Source organism: Ptychodera flava, chromosome 3 (assembly GCF_041260155.1).
Source record: "Ptychodera flava strain L36383 chromosome 3, AS_Pfla_20210202, whole genome shotgun sequence".
NCBI lineage: Eukaryota > Metazoa > Hemichordata > Enteropneusta > Ptychoderidae > Ptychodera > Ptychodera flava.
This window is the reverse complement of record NC_091930.1, coordinates 39848557-39865462: the sequence shown is the minus strand read 5'-3', so window position 1 is coordinate 39865462 and position 16906 is coordinate 39848557. Positions and strand designations below refer to the sequence as shown.

Genomic DNA, 16906 nt, shown 5'->3' with positions numbered 1-16906 from the left:
TACGTGTATTAAGTCATGAAAATATTGTGAATTATACTAGCTGTGTTCTATCAATGATTTCCGTGTGGCTGTACTCAGAAAGATTCGTAGTAAAAGCACCATCCGCAGAGAGATTGAAGAACTCAAAATCATACAATATTTCGACTGTGTCAAAGAAGGACTCAATCGAGATTATGGATTTTTAACACATTACAAATAACTATGTTGGCTGTATTTTTCCCCAGTTGTTCCAACCATTGTCCTCATTCAACGTGTTTTTACACCTTTGCTCAAATTCTTTTTGTTTCACATCGACACCTCCTTTAGACATTGTCCATTACCCATGATGCATTTGGCCTTTTGCTTCTTTGTCCATTCTACAAGTACATCTGATGAAGGAGACTGTTGTCTCCGAAAGCTAATGTCATACTAAAAAAATGATCTACAATGTGCTACCCTCAACAATATTTACAAGATTTAGTCAAGATCAACAGGGCTCTATTGACTGTGTTAGAAATGGCACCTTGATGGCACTTGACTCTGACACTTGTCGTGAGCAATTTAATGTCTTATATGTACAGCTGATATTGTTTTCTGCAGCAAGGCTACGTACCCTGGCCTGCTGTGTTAAGCTATGTACAAAAAATCAACGTACTGACGTCCTGTAACACGTGAGGCAAATGTTTTGCGGCATAATGATCACGACATCAACGTGTACCTGGCCAGTTTTTATATCATATAGCAAACAGGGCGCAACTGATAACCAGAACGCTGTTATCTGCGAGATTAGGCCTACAAAAATCTGAACCAGCGTGGCATCAATCATCGATTTATGAAGCAGTCATTACACTGTTCAAGTAATGTACAGGGTGAGGCTTCTCTCACTATTCGGGAAAAAAGTGAAGGGTTAAGACGGAATTTGCCATGAAACTAAACTTGAGGAGATTTGAAAATTACCTCATTCAGTGTCCCTATATCTCTCGCGGACTAATTGTTGCGGTGAGCAGGAAATTTAGGGAATTATTGTGTGACGACTTTCTGGATTAATATTACAAAGTTCACAATACCACCAAATCCCAAACTAAAACTCGAGGGTTGATCGATGGAGGTTGATACTGACTGTTGCAAAAGGGGTAATCCTTGCCGTCGAACACGCCACCACAAAATATTGCCCATAATTCATTGCGTCTGGGTTGTGACTTCGTATGATGTGTAGTAATATTTTGCAATGTTAAAGCTCGTAATAATTCATGATGTGCCAGCAAATTTTGACCAACATGCAAATGTCTGCAAACTGCGGTTATTAGCAAAGGCAATTAATTTTTTTCATAATTACAGTTGATCTGGTTGAAGAAATGGTAATATTTTGGGCATATTGTGAACCATTACTTTCTATAATTGCGATATCGGAAATGCTTTCTGTTATTTTACTCCTTTGTGAACTTTCCTTCAAAAACGTAGCCCGTAGGTTCACTCCACAGTGGGTCAAATAATGATCCAGGGCGATCTACCCCGTATCTGGAAATGCAAGATCCAGAAGCAGTAACTATAATATTCGGAGCCTAAAGGATTTATTGAACATTTGACATGCAATTATCCAAGCATAGCTCCTCCTTTGCTATTTACATTCTTGATTTGATAGAAACATTACCTTAGGATGAACGGATACATTTATTAAATCCAAGATACGAACACAAGGATATCCTCTTCAAAAGAGTGTACACTCTTCTGTTACTTCGAGGGTGTTTTTCTTTCAAAATATGTGTATATGTGCAACTAAGGATAGGTTTGCTTGTTATTCTTCTCAATATTACTGATGCTAAAGTAATGATTTCAGCAACAATAAAAAAGAGTAGACAGCTTCAGTTTTGTATCTAAGGATAAGGAGCAGTACCTTTACATAATTTTTTCACTATTTTTGTTGGGAATGTCGACTGCAATTTCTTGTTCCACTCCCAAAAGTGTGTTGAAAAGCCGACGATTTATATTGTAAATTCAGCGCCTGTGTACGTGTGATATGTAACTCGTTTTTTACATTTGAATTCGAATCCTGACCAGAACTCACTTCTCAACAATGGCAAATTACACAGGTCATGTACAAGCTGAGCTGACAACTGAATGCTTTTTTGCTCGCCATGCTTTAAAAAGCGGAACAAGAAACTTCTGTTGTCATTAAACATAAAAATACTGACTAATTCATTCCAGCTTACTGCTACTGGCCCTTTAAACATTTGTATTCTTGAGAGTCACCATGATTAAGTATACTTAAAGGGACACACGGTAACGGGGCCTTCAAGGAAAAACGTGCAGGCTTGTATCAACTAATCGTCAACAGTTCCATGAGCTCTGGTATTCTGGCTCATATAATACGTCATTACATGAATTTGTGACAAGTAGAAACGTCAGATTAAGTCACACGTGTTTTTGTCTTAAATTGGGGCACCAGGTACAAGGTCCAGGGTCGGTGGTCTGCAGTGATTGAAGCTGCCCATCTTGAGAAATTCCGGCGGTGACTTGGACTTCTCTTCTTCCGTGAGATGTACCACGTCTTTCTCGAACAGTTCCTCCTTCTCCAAGAAGTAGTCAAAGTATTTTTCACCGGATTAAATTGGCCTGAAGGAAAATACAAGTAATTTAAAAGCTTCAATCACCTGAACTTCGGCCATTAAAACTGTCATGCACTTATTCATAATTTCATACCTCATATCTAGTTCATTTAGCTTTTATGTGTTATAAGTATGAATAGCACAGCGTAGGCATTAGCTCGTGTACGTAAGTACGTACGTACGTACGTATGTATGTATGTATGTATGTATGTATGTATGTATGTATGTATGTATGTATGTATGTATGTATGTATGTATGTATGTATGTATCTATCTATCTATCTATCTATCTATCTATCTATCTATCTATCTATCTGTGTCTATGTTTATGTATCTTTGTATCTATGTATCTATTTTTGTATCTTTGTATCTATATATCTATGTATAACGCAATGTCTATCTACTTAGAAAAGTATAGAAGGGCTACAGTTGAAGATAGTAGTATATTTAAATATCAAAGTCCTGAAACATACAAAAAGGCTAAAAATATGAAAATAGTAAACAACACAAATCAAGAATTAAAGCTCGTATGCCGATCTATTCAAACAAAATTTGTATGTAAAATTTCATTTTATTTTTCTCACTCTGGTCAAGGGTGGTCATCTTTACTCATTCAATGAATTTGAATGAACTCAATCGATTTTGGTTTGAATGTCCCAAGATATATCGATGCTAAGAAACACCTAATCTATGATGAAATCTGCTTAAATGTCTAGGCTTTTTTCATTTTTACTTCTCTGAAACATCTTTGACAGTACGGAAGCTGCAACCATTAAACAGTTACTGTGGACAAGCGCGAAGTTGTGAATTATTTTGTTAAATTGTGTTATAATGAATCTGTTCTTAAACAGTCTGCTTTTGCGCTTTACCTGTAAAATGTGGTATCTAAAACTGTCCTCTGAAATGAGAAATCGTTTGAATGGGAGAAAGTGTCACTTGCGATGTGTTTATGTCGTTTTCATGCACATATAGTTTGCACTTTTATTAACTTAAATAGACGCACAGAGTACTGTGTCATCAAATTGAATAGGTCGTTGCTTGATCCTCATGTGACACTAAACTGGCACTGAACTAGAACTGAACTACTACAACCCAACAATTTTCACACTTACATATTTGTTGATGAAGTTTTTGAAGCTATTTCTGTTCCTATCCGGGTTGTCGTACATGAATTCCTTGACGTCGAAACGGAGGACTAACGACTCCACGGCGCCAATGTCGTCCACGTATTTCCCGTTCCGGTAGTAGGTCAGGATGGGTCTCAAGAAAGCTTGGCACTTGGGATCGTAAGCTTGGGGTCGGTGAGTGAAAAACATCGCTTCCCTCGAATAGTCATCAAACCTTTTTGCAAAGAAAATAAATAAATAAAGTTTGCATGCTCAGCAATGGTATCAATGTAGAACATTTTGCTTAGAATACACCTGAAGGACAGATATTCAGAATCTTAAACTTTACGATTCTTTTCTGATCTACCCTTTGTGCGTGTTCATTTTAAAGCTCTTGGAGTAAGAAAAACTTTTGCCGTCTAAGTTTTCGGAAAATCGTAAATTTTATTCTTCTCTATATAGTTAACAGGGGGATGACGGCCATTTTGAATTTCAAATATAAATTGATCTTGGGTAATTTGTTTCTTCAGTGCCAAAATTTGTACGGTAATTCCTAATTCTTATTCTTTGACTTGGCAAGAGTGCGGTTGAAAGTTTCATTGAGTAAAGTTTGAGCAAAGGTTAACGTCTTCCATTTCTGAAGCGCCATCTACTTAAAAAAGCATACAACAAAACGACCAATTCAGTAATACTTTGTGAATTTACTTCACGGTCCATCAAACTGTAATAATGTTTGATTTCTTAAAAGAGAACTAAAATTATAGTCTCCTTATTGATGTGTATAAAACGTGCAAATGAAGGGCTTTTACCTATCAAAGGTATACTGCAGACACATGGTAAATGCATGTTGGCGTTCTTGAACCACTCTTGTTCGAAGATGTACTTCATCGGCAAATCGGCGTAGTAACGGACTTGCTGTTTGGGATCGTCAGGCACTATTACCACGTCTCCCATGAATGTATTCAGCTGATACACTTGCTCGGCCTACGATGAGAGAGAATTATAATGAATACTATGAAGGATCATGACAAGTTTATTAGCAGCATTGATGTAGTACAAGAATCTGACGTAAGAGACTTATTTGCATAAGAAATTTGGATTAATCTTGCGGACAATAACCCCAGGCTTACTTCACCATCGCTTACAATAAGCACAGAAGATAGCGGTCCAAACAATCTTAGACAAGATCGTTTTATGTTCGGATGAGACTTTCCATAGCAACCATAAAGTGCACAGCTTTTAGGATGTAACAATCGTACCGATTATATTTCCTGCTGTAAATTTCAGCATGTCACTATAATCTGAAAGTATTTGAGAGACGCGAGAAAAATATCCTATGACCCAATTAGCTCAGAGAGGCCGGCTCTTGTGAGAGAGATATAGTCTTTTCAACTTATGTGAGGCATTCCGTCTCAGCCTATTGGATCTCAGCACATCGGGACGTCGGATTCTATCGGCCTCATGACGAGTGAGAATATTTCTCCTAATTTCAATGGATAATTGCTTTTATTAAGACTTTCTAGAGGTTCAACACTTTTCAGTTAAAAGTTTGAACTTTTCCAGTCACTATAAAATTGGGGCTTTCTGTGAACAGTTCTTCTCAGTTTTCCCCATAATTGTCAGCTTTTGTTGTTGTTTTACCATGATCGCACATGTAGAAATGACTTTATGCTCGATTATTGAGGATTTAAACGCAGCCTCTTCATGGGACAACCTGAGAAATTAGTTATATGAAATAGCCGTTTTCTCTTCTTTCAGAGATGACATCCGTGTCAGATTTCGAAGCGGGAAGAATCGGAGGCCCCTAATCGTTTTTTGTTTGTTTGTTGTTTTTGTTGTTGTTTTCTCGAAGCTACCCACAAACACATCTCCTTGCCCCTTATCTTTGCAGGTTCCCCCACCCCGTCATTGATGTTGCTGAAGAAATATGGTCAAGTGACCCAAAGTGATATTCCATTTTATGGCAAAGACAAAGTGTTGGCGACAACTTGTATCATCTTTTTTAAACTTTAAGCGATGCATAGTAAATGCAGTTATTTTGCTTGCTGGCTTACCGATGATATGGTCAGCTATAGGGGTGCAGTCACGTGGTAGCAATTTCACCGGATAAGGAATGTTGTGATATCTTTCCTCCATCATGTGATGCATAGAGCGTATGTTGTATCTGAAACCGTGGATGAATCCAGACGCAGCTTGACGATCATTGGCCTGCATGGAAGTTCCCATAAAGAAGAGATTTTCGACGTTGTCAGATTCCCAGTTGGTTTTCAGTAAGGGATATATACCTCGTTTCTTTGTGGCTGAAAACAATACGCAAATACCAACCTGGTAAACAAGTGTGAAGCACTGAATCTTCCAGTTTTCAAAAAAAAAGCCTGCATGCCAGGCGCAAACACCTAGCAGTGAGGGCAGTCAAGGAAGGTCAACACCAATCGCTAACTTGACAAATATGGTTGTTATTTACCACAATGGCGTCAAGCAAACATAATTTTTAAGAAAGGACACAAAGACACATGCAAAGCAGGCAGTGAAAGCGCTAAAGCGAAATAGAATCAGGATTATGAGGGACAAGTCATTGACAATGACATGGTCCCCACTTGTAATAGGAGTATTAGTCTTGAGGGGCAGGGAAATGTGGTCATTAAGAAGTATCACTGGAGTGTATATGTTGAGATCTATGGCCACATAGGTCTATGTCGTTGTTCCCAATTTGAAACACATGAGGCATGTCTAAGTTATGGTTCTAACTCGGGAAAAAAGATCAGACCTCTAGCTGTATTGGCCAGCCAAGAAATACATATGCGCATAATAAATGAGGTACAAGATGTGACATCTTAAGGTCTAATATCCTATCAAAATTGGAGGGTATAGAACTTGTGGTTACTGAGTTATGCATATATATGTATAATCAAGGTCAAAGGTCATCGAGGTCACGTGACATTTTGAAAAAAAAATTGTATTGCTAATTAATCCCTATATGCCAAAAATCAGACCTCTAGCTCTATTCGCTTGCCCAGAATTAGATGTATGCATAATTAATGAGGTAAAGCGTGTGTTGTCATAAGGTCTCCCATCCTACTAAATATAAAGGACATAGAACTTGTGGTTACTTATTTATTGACATAAACGTATATTTTAGGTAAAAGGTCATCGAGGTCACATAACATTTGGTCAAAAAATTTCTATCCTATAGTTATCCCTATATACCAAAAATCAGACATCCAGCTCTATTGGCTTGCTCAGAATTAGATATGTGCATAATTAATGAGGTACAGTATGTGGCGTCATAAGGTCTCTCATCATACCAAATATGAAGGGTGTAGCACTTGTGGTTACTGAGTTATGGACAAATATGTATATTTGAGGTTAAGGTCATTGGGCTCACATGACATTTTGTCAAAAAAATTTTATTGCTAAGTTATCCCTTAATACCAAAAATCAGACCTCTAGCTCTATTGGCTCGCTATAAATTAGATATGCACATAATTAATGAGGTACAATATGTGGCATCAAAAGGTGTCCCATCATACCATACATGAAGGGTGTAGCACTTGTGGTTTCTGAGTTATGCAAATATGTATATTTGAGGTCAAAGGTCACCGAAGTCACGTGACATTTTGTCAAAATATCTGAGATATCTGCGTGAACGGATGGAAATATGGATGGACTCACGGACGGACATGACCCAATCTATAAGCCCCCTGGACTTCATCCGAGGGGACTAAAAACTGTGTCACTGCATCCTTTTTGCAATATGAATACGATGAGAAACTAAATTTTTATTTTTCTTGGCCTTATACATGGGAGTCTAAGGTAACTGCCTTATACTTGGGAGTCTATGGAGGTGTAAACTAAAAGTCTTCTAACACGGCCAAATTTGATCGCATTGTCAAACAAATCGACGTGCATCTGTATGGGTAGGATACTATCCTGTGCAAAGTTTGAAAGAAATTGACCAGGGCATGTCTGGGATATCTGCGTGAACGGACGGACGGACGCACGGACGGACGCACTGACATGATCAAACCTATAAGTCCCCCAGGACGGTGTCCGTAGGGACTAAAAGGACGACTGTTTTAAAATACTGTTAGTGTAGGAAATGGGCGTGTCGTGTGACTTAAAAAACGTGGGCAAACTTTTCGGAAGACAAGAGAATGTAAATATGTTAGATTTTTATATTTTAATGATGTAATATAAATTAAAGAAAATAAAATATAGATTTACATTTTGGTTGTCAAAATAAAATATTACTGCTGATATCTCTGCTTCAAAGAAGTGAACAGCGATGCAGATGTGCTTCCTCGGTCAAAATGTTAAAAAGTTGTGTTTGTCTATGATAGTACTGCATGTAACAAAGAAGGGAACGATTTTCCAGTGTTATATCTATTTGATAAACCCTGTACTTCGCTGCAACTTGTCTTGGTTTGTGATACGATTGTGCAACATGTCAGTCTTTCTGACATGAATAGCAAATTTTGACTTTGAGCAGAATTGCGAATGCGCTTTTTGTTATAGAACAGATACAGAAGCGCAAAGGAAGCAGGAAATTTTTAAAATCGCTGAACAAGAGCCAGAGCTATCAGCTTTCTCTTTTCGATAAAAATATATTTTAAATAGACAGTCGAATAACATATCGACACACCTCATGATAAAATTACTCTAAATTCGCTTTCTGGCTGCCCCTTGATGTTAGATTTGTTATGGCACTGGCTTTCGAAAACTTTGCAAATAACCGTGGACCTCGGAAAAAAAACATGGACTTACCTGGTTTGCAATTGTCAGCGAAAAGTGTGGTGTCCACGTAGTTCCAACCTGTACAGGAAATGACGTGATCGTATGGGTGAGCATTCAGGAAGTAGCCTGGCTCTTTCCAGTGCAGGACCAAGTCCCTGAAGTGAAGCTCCGTTTTACTTTTATCGCCTGCAAACTTTTTCAGTTTAGTGGCCTCCATTGCAAAGTACGAGTGGAGAGACTTCAATTCATACATGTCCAAAACATTGCTGTTGATGGCACGTACATCGCCTGTCGATCGGACAAAAAACAGAGAAGGTCAGAGGTTGACGATACGCGACAATCTTATCATATGCATGTGCATGTCAATGTAAGGTGATGGATTCTGAAAGAAAAATGATAAGAGACATGCTGAACTCCAAACATAAAAGTTGAAATGAAGGCCTTGATCAGATAACATTGAAATGACTGTTTACTCGCTGCCAAAGTATTTACTATAGTGCAATAAAAAATAAGCTTCGTTTACCGGACGTGACCTACCCGAGAGAGATGACTTCATGTATTTTCTGAAGGTAGTATGCGCCTCGAAAGTGAAAGACTTGAACTTTCGCTCAAACTTTCCTCAAGGAATATTTCAACCATTCTCTTTCAAAATCAAGAATAAAAAATCGAGGATAAACGTGCAAATTTTGGTACTGAAAAACAAATCACCAGGGATTAGCAATGTTTGAAATTCAAAATGGCCTTCATCCCTGTGTTAGCTCTATGGATAAAAATAAAGTTTTGATTTCGAAAACTAAGATGGTAAAAATGTTGCTTACACAAGACCTTTAAATAGAATCTCAACAAGTGGTGGATCAGGAAGAATTGGAAAAATTTGAGAGTCCAAATATCTGTCCCCGAGGCGCGTTCTACCTTAATATTACGCAGTAGTTTTATCATTGTCATGGTTTTCTGATGGACGTATCAAAAAGAGAATTTCTCTTAACAGATGAATGGCTATTGGTGGCGCAGAACTGCATACATTTACAGTTGATAACATTCGTCAGACCATAACATGCCTATCGAAAGGGTTTAGGTCCCTTCCCTTTGATCATATAAATCAACAACCATCTTAACATACGGAGGGGTTGTCAAAATTATACACATGGTACAATTGGCCGACTTTAACAAGTTGATGCTTTGGAAGAAAGTGAAGATGTCAATAACTTTTCTCTGTCATTTAGATGGACAAGACTACACTGCATTGCTTAAAGTCGCAGTAAAATGTCTGGATTAGCTTTTGGACAAATCGTCACACAAATGAAGCTGAATGGACCGATGATTCATACTATATGTACATGCATTAGAGAAGCTTTGAGTGTGGCGAGGCTTGGACACCAATTTGAACCAAAACCTGTTTGCGTGGCGATCTTGACAAACAAGTCCGAATAAAATTCAAAACCAGCATTTGCCCACTAATTTATACTAATTGGGTATCTGCCAATACTTCGATGCTGATAGCAATACTATCGACATACGGTGTTTTTCGAATGAGGATGTACACTCAAGGAACATCGGGTCGCTTACATTTTGAGATTCTTTGCTTTTATGGCTTCTGCATTTCACAGCGATATCAATAAATCCTACGAAGGAACACGAGAACGAGGTATGAGGCTATGCAAAGGCAATAACGTGAACGCTTTCTATTTGCGACCATAAAATATACTATTACCCATAATATCCATAGCAAAAATACACTAATACCCATAATATAATATAATCTAACAGGTTGACATCAAATTTCCTTCAGTTCTATGAGACACAATTTAAACTTTCGTAGGATTTGTAAACGAATGGTCCGTTTTGTTCGTGCAATATCCTGTTGGAAACTAATATCTTTGTAAGCATATTGGAAGTATTCTTTTAGTATGAGTTGGCGGGAAAAGAAAGTCGGGAAGTTTGAAACAGGGCAACATGGAGAGGCTTAAGTACAAGGAGGCCGCTGTCGAGTGTTTACATTTTGAAGGGCAAATCGTTTGGCAAATAGATGACAGTTGGACCTTTTAGTAAGAATAAGTCATCGAGATTATTTTAAGTTTATAGAGGGGAACCAAGTGTATTCTTTGGTGGAATGGTGCGAAGAGAATATTTACTTTAATTGGCGCGAGGGAAAATGCTCAGATCATTGAGGAAGTTACGCACATTTACCCTTACATGCAAGGTTTGTTCAAAATAAGTTACAACAGAATATTGACATGGACAACACTCTCGTTACACAAAATGCCTTGTTGGGTCCCCCAGTAAACTTTCAGTTGGCTGGCGACTTTGATGTCGGGAAAGCTCTGTTTGTCTAACATGCCACAGTCGCTTCAGGTGTAGGAAGAGGATTTACGCGTTGTTTCCTTTGTACTGTTTCCTTTTACCCACAGGCGCTTGTGGGCTTGGTTGCCTGCTTAATCGATCGATTGTCTGCTCGATCTATCGATCGCCAACTCTTTGCTCCACTCTCCACAGCGACCAAAATCAAGGACTACGCTATCGATAGATCGAGCAGACAGTCGATCGATCAAGCAGACCACCCAGCACACTGGCGCGCATGTCATAGTTGCTGCCTCATCCTGCAAAGCACATTACTGACATTCGCACAATGACCGACCAGACATTCGACACCATCAATCAAAACGATTGTTCGATATGCAAGCGCATAGATCTAGTGCCACAATTGATTGTGCACAGATTATCCTTTCGTGATGATATCAACTCCAAGACGCAAACACACACAGGCTAACTCAAGCTTTTATAAGGTACAATGTACCTAGGGGCAAATAATTGGACTCTCCACTTTTCTGATCTACCATTTGTGGGGCTCATTTTAAGCTCAAAGATTCAGTCTTATTTTTCTTCCTAGAGTAAACACAGGTATCTCGGCCATTTTGAATTTTAAGTATCGGTATATCTTGGGTAATTTACTTCTTCAGCTAAAACAATTGCACTTTGACCCCCGATTTTTATTCTCGATGTTGAAGGAGAATGGTTGTACGATTCCTTAAGGCAAGTTTGAGCAAATGTTTAGAGTTCTTTTTGAGGCGCATACTACCTTAATATACTTTTTGCGAAGTTGTTAGGGAGCAATAGGCGTGATCTAAGGGAGCATTCGTTATTTACGGGGAGGGGGGGTTGGTGGAATTTGAGCGACAAATGAAACGTAAAAAGCGACCCCCCTCCAAATCAGATTTCTAAAATTTGACCCCCCCTCAATTCATCAATTGTAAAATGTGACCCCCCCCCCCATGAAAAAAAAATTTCATCAGATTTGATTCATTAACCCTTCGCACCCTGGGGCCCCGGGCTGAAAAAGTTTCCTCACATACTAGAGAATCAACATTTTTGGTGAAATGCCAAAATCAAATTTTTTGCACACACATGAACTTGTAATCGCTCTAGTCTAATCAAGTACACTAATATCAATAATCAAGAGTTGATAAATATACAGATTTACCTAGTTTTATATTGGAAAAATATTATTCATAGTTTCCATATAGACAAGATAGTGAATCAACATTTCGGTGACATTCGAAAATCAAATTTCTTGCACAAACATCCACTTGTTACCACCCTAGTCTAATCAGTAAATTAATATCAATAATCAAGCGTACATAAATACACAGATTTAACTAGTTTTATATTGGAAAAAAATTATTCATAGTTTCCTCTGACAAGATAGTGACTTAACAATTCGGTGAAATTCCAAAATCAAATTTCTTGCCCACACATGCACTGGTAACTACCCTAGTATTATCAAGTACATTAATATCAATAATCAAGAGTCTATAAATACACAGATTTAGCTAGTTTTGTATTTAAAAGAAATTATTCATAGCTTCTCATAGATTATGTATGGAGGACCTGTGTATTTTCTATTTTGCCTGGGAGTTCTTGTGTGTTATCACTGTATACCTAGGGAGTCCAAGACGGGAACTTTTCAGAGAGTGTTTTACGTTGCATGCTGCACTGGCACTGGAAGGTTTGAGTGTCAGCGTGTGCTTTTTTAAGTCAGATATTTCTCTATTTTGAGTCTTACTCAAGTCAGCAGATATGTAAAGAAACCGGTGAGTGGCAGAGATCGAATTTTATGCGGATCGGACTGTTTATTTAAACCCTACGCCATCCTCTACTTTAGTTGATGGAACGAACATTGCTCACACAAGTGAAAGCCGTGCCGTATATTTGCTATATACGCACTGCACGCTAAGATGATAATATCACCACAAGTTGAAAGCTGATCTTTCTGCAGCAAATTGTGTGTTAACTGTGAACTTTATTCCGTTTATGAGTTCAGTCAGATGTCTGAGATTGTCATGATAACATTATTTATGATCGTTCCACTGAACTTTTGTCGATGTGCGGAGTTAGCAGAGGAAGACTTCAGATTAGTTCGGCATGTCCCGACCGGAAGTGTAAACAAAGATCTAACTTCTAAGATGCTTGCTCCCGTGGTAGCTGAACTGGACGCTGCTTAGCAGTGAATTGCGTGTGTTGTCGCCGACTTTCATGTGCAGACATTACACGGGACTTACAATTGTGCTCATCATCGAACATTAGTTAAAGTCGCGTGTGAACTATTTGTGTTTCCCAGCCGCGTGGTCAAGTCTGAGGTACCTCTGCGGTTGTTTTCCATAGAAATTGTTAAGCATTTAGAAATGGTTTGAACAGAGTTTTTGTTCTGAAAGTGTGACTCCTGCCGTCGGGAGGTCGATCAGTACGGTTACTGTTACCATGGAGTAATATTTATAGTTTTGAAGTACGGTTTTACTATTTTATATGTACACCCCGATATTTGACACAATATAGTAATACAGAAGTTGTTTGTTACATTATGACTGTGTGTTGGTTCCTCATTTCATGCCCCATGCTGTGTAGCCCTGCGTACAGGTGTGTGCACGTGTGTTCCCAGCATTATATGGCCTCTACCAAAGCCCTGCAATGGTCTTTGAACAGACTTGAGGTCTCTGCGGCCTGGATCTGGACCGCAATGAAGACTAAACGGTCTTTTTGGCCGAAATTCTGCTCTATTGGGGCAAAATCCTTTCCCTGCCTACCTTTACCTCCTAACCAATCCCAGAAAAGATGCGATTGACTTCTCCTAACGTCCAAACCACTCATTTTCTGAAACATAACATACTCGACAAGTTGTTTACCCATGGAGATCCCCATTTTGAATCTCGCTGCAGAGACCCCAGTTATCTCCACAGACCGTTGCAGGGCTGTGGTGGAGGCCGTATACGCCAGGAACACACGTACAGACCTGTACTCAGGACTACATGCTTTGTTGCTGCTCTAGAGAGGTTAACGCCAGTCTCGGACTTGTTGGCCCTGCTAGAGAAATAAATTTGGCTGAGCTTCGGTCGGTTATTATTCTGCCGTCTCGAAACATCGGTTACACAAGCAACATTTCAGTGAAATTCCAAAGTCAATTTTGTTCTCCATAACTCAATACAAACCTTTGTAAAATTTGACCCCCCCTTCAATCATTGATTGTAAAATTTGACCCCCCCTAAAAAGCGGTTTGTAAAAGTCAACCCCCCCCTGATTTCCACCAACCCCCCCCTCCCCGTAAATAACGAATGCTCCCTAAATTGAATTTCACAGCAAACTTAGACAGGCATTAGAAAATATATAGTATATATAGTTAACATAATACCTGTCGTGAAAAACATCAACCTTGTTTGTTGTTCAATGAATTTTGGAACAAAAAAAACGTTGTAACTAGCTTAATTGAACCCCTGACAAGTGAGGTTATGCATGTGACTGGAATCTGATTTGAACTACGGTATTGTCGAAATACTAGCTCTCGACCCAGCCTTATACCGTGTCACCACTTTGGTACAGTCACGGAGAGAGACGCGACCTAAAACCTAACCGAACGTAAAATTTGCTTGTCGTGAAATATTTTTCAGGACAGAAATGCTACAAAAGGCCAAAGTACGACTGTTCCTGCTTTGATCGATCGTCATTAAACAGTGCTCAAAGTGACACAAGATAAACAACGAACACTGGGTCAATCCTCCGATACCAGCTTTTGACTGGGTTTAAAACTTGATGATTTAAAAAGTAACTGAGAAAAGGTCTATATAATGTTATCTGAACGGCGTCACCATTTTGTCATCCAACATTTCGTACATGAGTCACAGAGAAATAATTTATTGTGTCTGATTGACAAGTTCGGATTATGATAGCAAATCTTCTGTAGAATTAACTTACATAAAATAGAAACCTGTTAACTCACCGACAAAATGTGTGTTCCACGCAAGTTTGAGATTTCTGCGGCCAAACATATGAATGAAAGCAGCATGCGGGGAAAGGTAATCGGCGACTTCGAAGGCGCTATTTCCCCGACCGAGAATGGCAACCAGTTTGCCCTCGTATTTCTTTGCGTCCAGGTCGTGATTGGCGTAGGTGTCGGCAAGTTCGATACCGGGAATGTCCGGGAGATGTTCAGATACTGCGCCGGTCGCCATGATCAAAACCCGGCAGCTGTATTCGTCACCATCCTTTGTCTTCAAGTAAAACAGCCCCTTGAGAGCGCCAGGTCGATCTTCTTTCCTAATGTTGACCACGCGCGTGCTGTATCTGATTTTGATGTCGAGTTTGTCGGCGTAGTCGTTCAAGTACCTGACAAGGTCATCTGCCTGTGGGTACAGCTCCTTGGAGTACTTTGGAAAAAGGAGAGTGCGGTCATCCGACAGTAGAGAGTTCCAGTCGTGTCTCATGTTGTACTCGAAGTCTGGGAAGGGATTGAATCTCTTGTTGATGGAAATAAGGACGCGATGGCGGGGTTGATGAGTGAAGAAGTGTCCAGCTCTGCCTGCGGCCTCCAGGATGACATAGTCTCGCTTGGCTTTGTTCATAAAGTGGCCCATCTGGAGACCGGCCGGGCCGGCTCCGATGATAATTGTTTCGTGATGGACTGCAAAAATAAGCGTTAAAAAAGCCTGTAAGTGTTACAGTATATTCTTTTATTCTGTACAAAGATTTGTAAATGCGATTTCCGACTATGTTACAGTATAGTAGCTGATATCTGATAATGTTTTCCTCCGAAACGCTATCGGTCCGGTGAGCGAACACGGTATGTAACGACTGAAAACATACAGGCGCGCGATTGCCATCCATCGACCCATGGGAGAATCACAGTGACGACAATTGGCTTAGCAACTACAAAAATGTCCTGGGAACGCGAAATTTACTTAAACGACCAGTAGCTGGATCTTTTGATGTTTTCCCCACTATTTTCGTTTTAAACATCTAATACATTTACTCTGCACTAAAGAATGTAGAGACAGTATCTAGCTTGTTAACTGGGCCTGTACATGTGTGCAGACTGCATTGCTTTTGTTGGCAAGTGAATTTTGGTCCAGAACCTAGATAGAAGACACAATAATAACACATATAGACAATGTGTTGACAACCTAAATTGTGGGAGTTTTAACGTCCTTTGGAGAGTAGAGCAAGAACTCAAAATTGACGAACAAAATACGAATACTATTAGAGAAAAATCATCCAAAGCCTTGCACCTTTATCTGAAATATAGTAAGTTCCTGAAATTGATACCCAGACTAGTTAATACCTCCAAAGGAGTTTCACTAACCCATACTTTGAAATAGTTTTTGATAAGTCTGTAGTTTCGTTCAAATGTGAACAGAGTTTCAGTAAAAATCTCTAAAGTCATAAACCATGCCTTTCCATTATTCACCTACTAGTGTCTACTAGTGTCTAAAACTATTTTGAATACTGTCTCAATAACTGCACGTTCGAACATTGCACTTCAATCAATTGGTCTTATTGAATCGAATGTAACAAAAATAGATCCAAACCGATCATATTTTCTGAAGACATGTCAATTAAAACAGAGTTTTTCTTTTGGTTCCTAGTATCTATACTAAAGGATATAAGTTTGGTGCTGTGGCGGCAAGGGTGTGCGACACCAGCGGGTTAAAGTGTATACATCGCAGCAGTCTTATGCGAAACTTACCTAGCATTTCATAAAAATCCGAGATGAGACTCAGTCAGCGATGGATTCACACAACTACGTTGCCGAGAATAAATGAACGTTTGTTGTGCCAGGGATCGCGGCCAGACGTGATCTTTAAATAGATGTGGTTGAACGCTGATAAGGTAGAAGCACGTGCAAACGAAGAGGGCTTGGTAGCATGGCAAGATTTCAATTAGAAAAGTTTAGGTACGAGTACTCGAACTGGTCTAAGTTATTCAAATATTTGGTTTACATATGCCAGTTTTAAGACGACAGGAAAATATACAGCTTAGCGTCACATGATAAATATTTTGGTGAAAAAATTATCTAAAAAATCTGAAGGTAGTCTGCTCAGCAACATGGCTCGTCTTTTACAGCAATACGCGCTTCAAAATGGGAAGTCTTAGGGTATGGTATAAGCCTCGAAAGTGAAAGACTTAAAATTTTGCTCAAACTTTCCTAAACGAATCTCT

At 39.1% G+C, this 16906-nt stretch overlaps 1 protein-coding gene across 1 annotated transcript in view; it reads right to left on the bottom strand.

The window, feature by feature from the left end:
* LOC139129999 (FAD-dependent oxidoreductase domain-containing protein 2-like) overlaps positions 1–16620 on the bottom strand; it is a 126870-nt gene extending 110250 nt beyond the window's left edge. The window contains exons 1-4 of the mRNA XM_070695715.1: positions 16434–16620; positions 14691–15371; positions 8456–8713; positions 5746–5991 (exon numbers count right to left, since the gene is read on the bottom strand). Of these exons, the coding sequence (XP_070551816.1) occupies positions 5746–5991; positions 8456–8713; positions 14691–15371; positions 16434–16440 (1192 nt within the window). The 5' untranslated portion in view covers positions 16441–16620. The remainder of the gene's footprint in view (positions 1–5745; positions 5992–8455; positions 8714–14690; positions 15372–16433) is intronic.
* Positions 16621–16906: the final 286 nt, after the last annotated feature.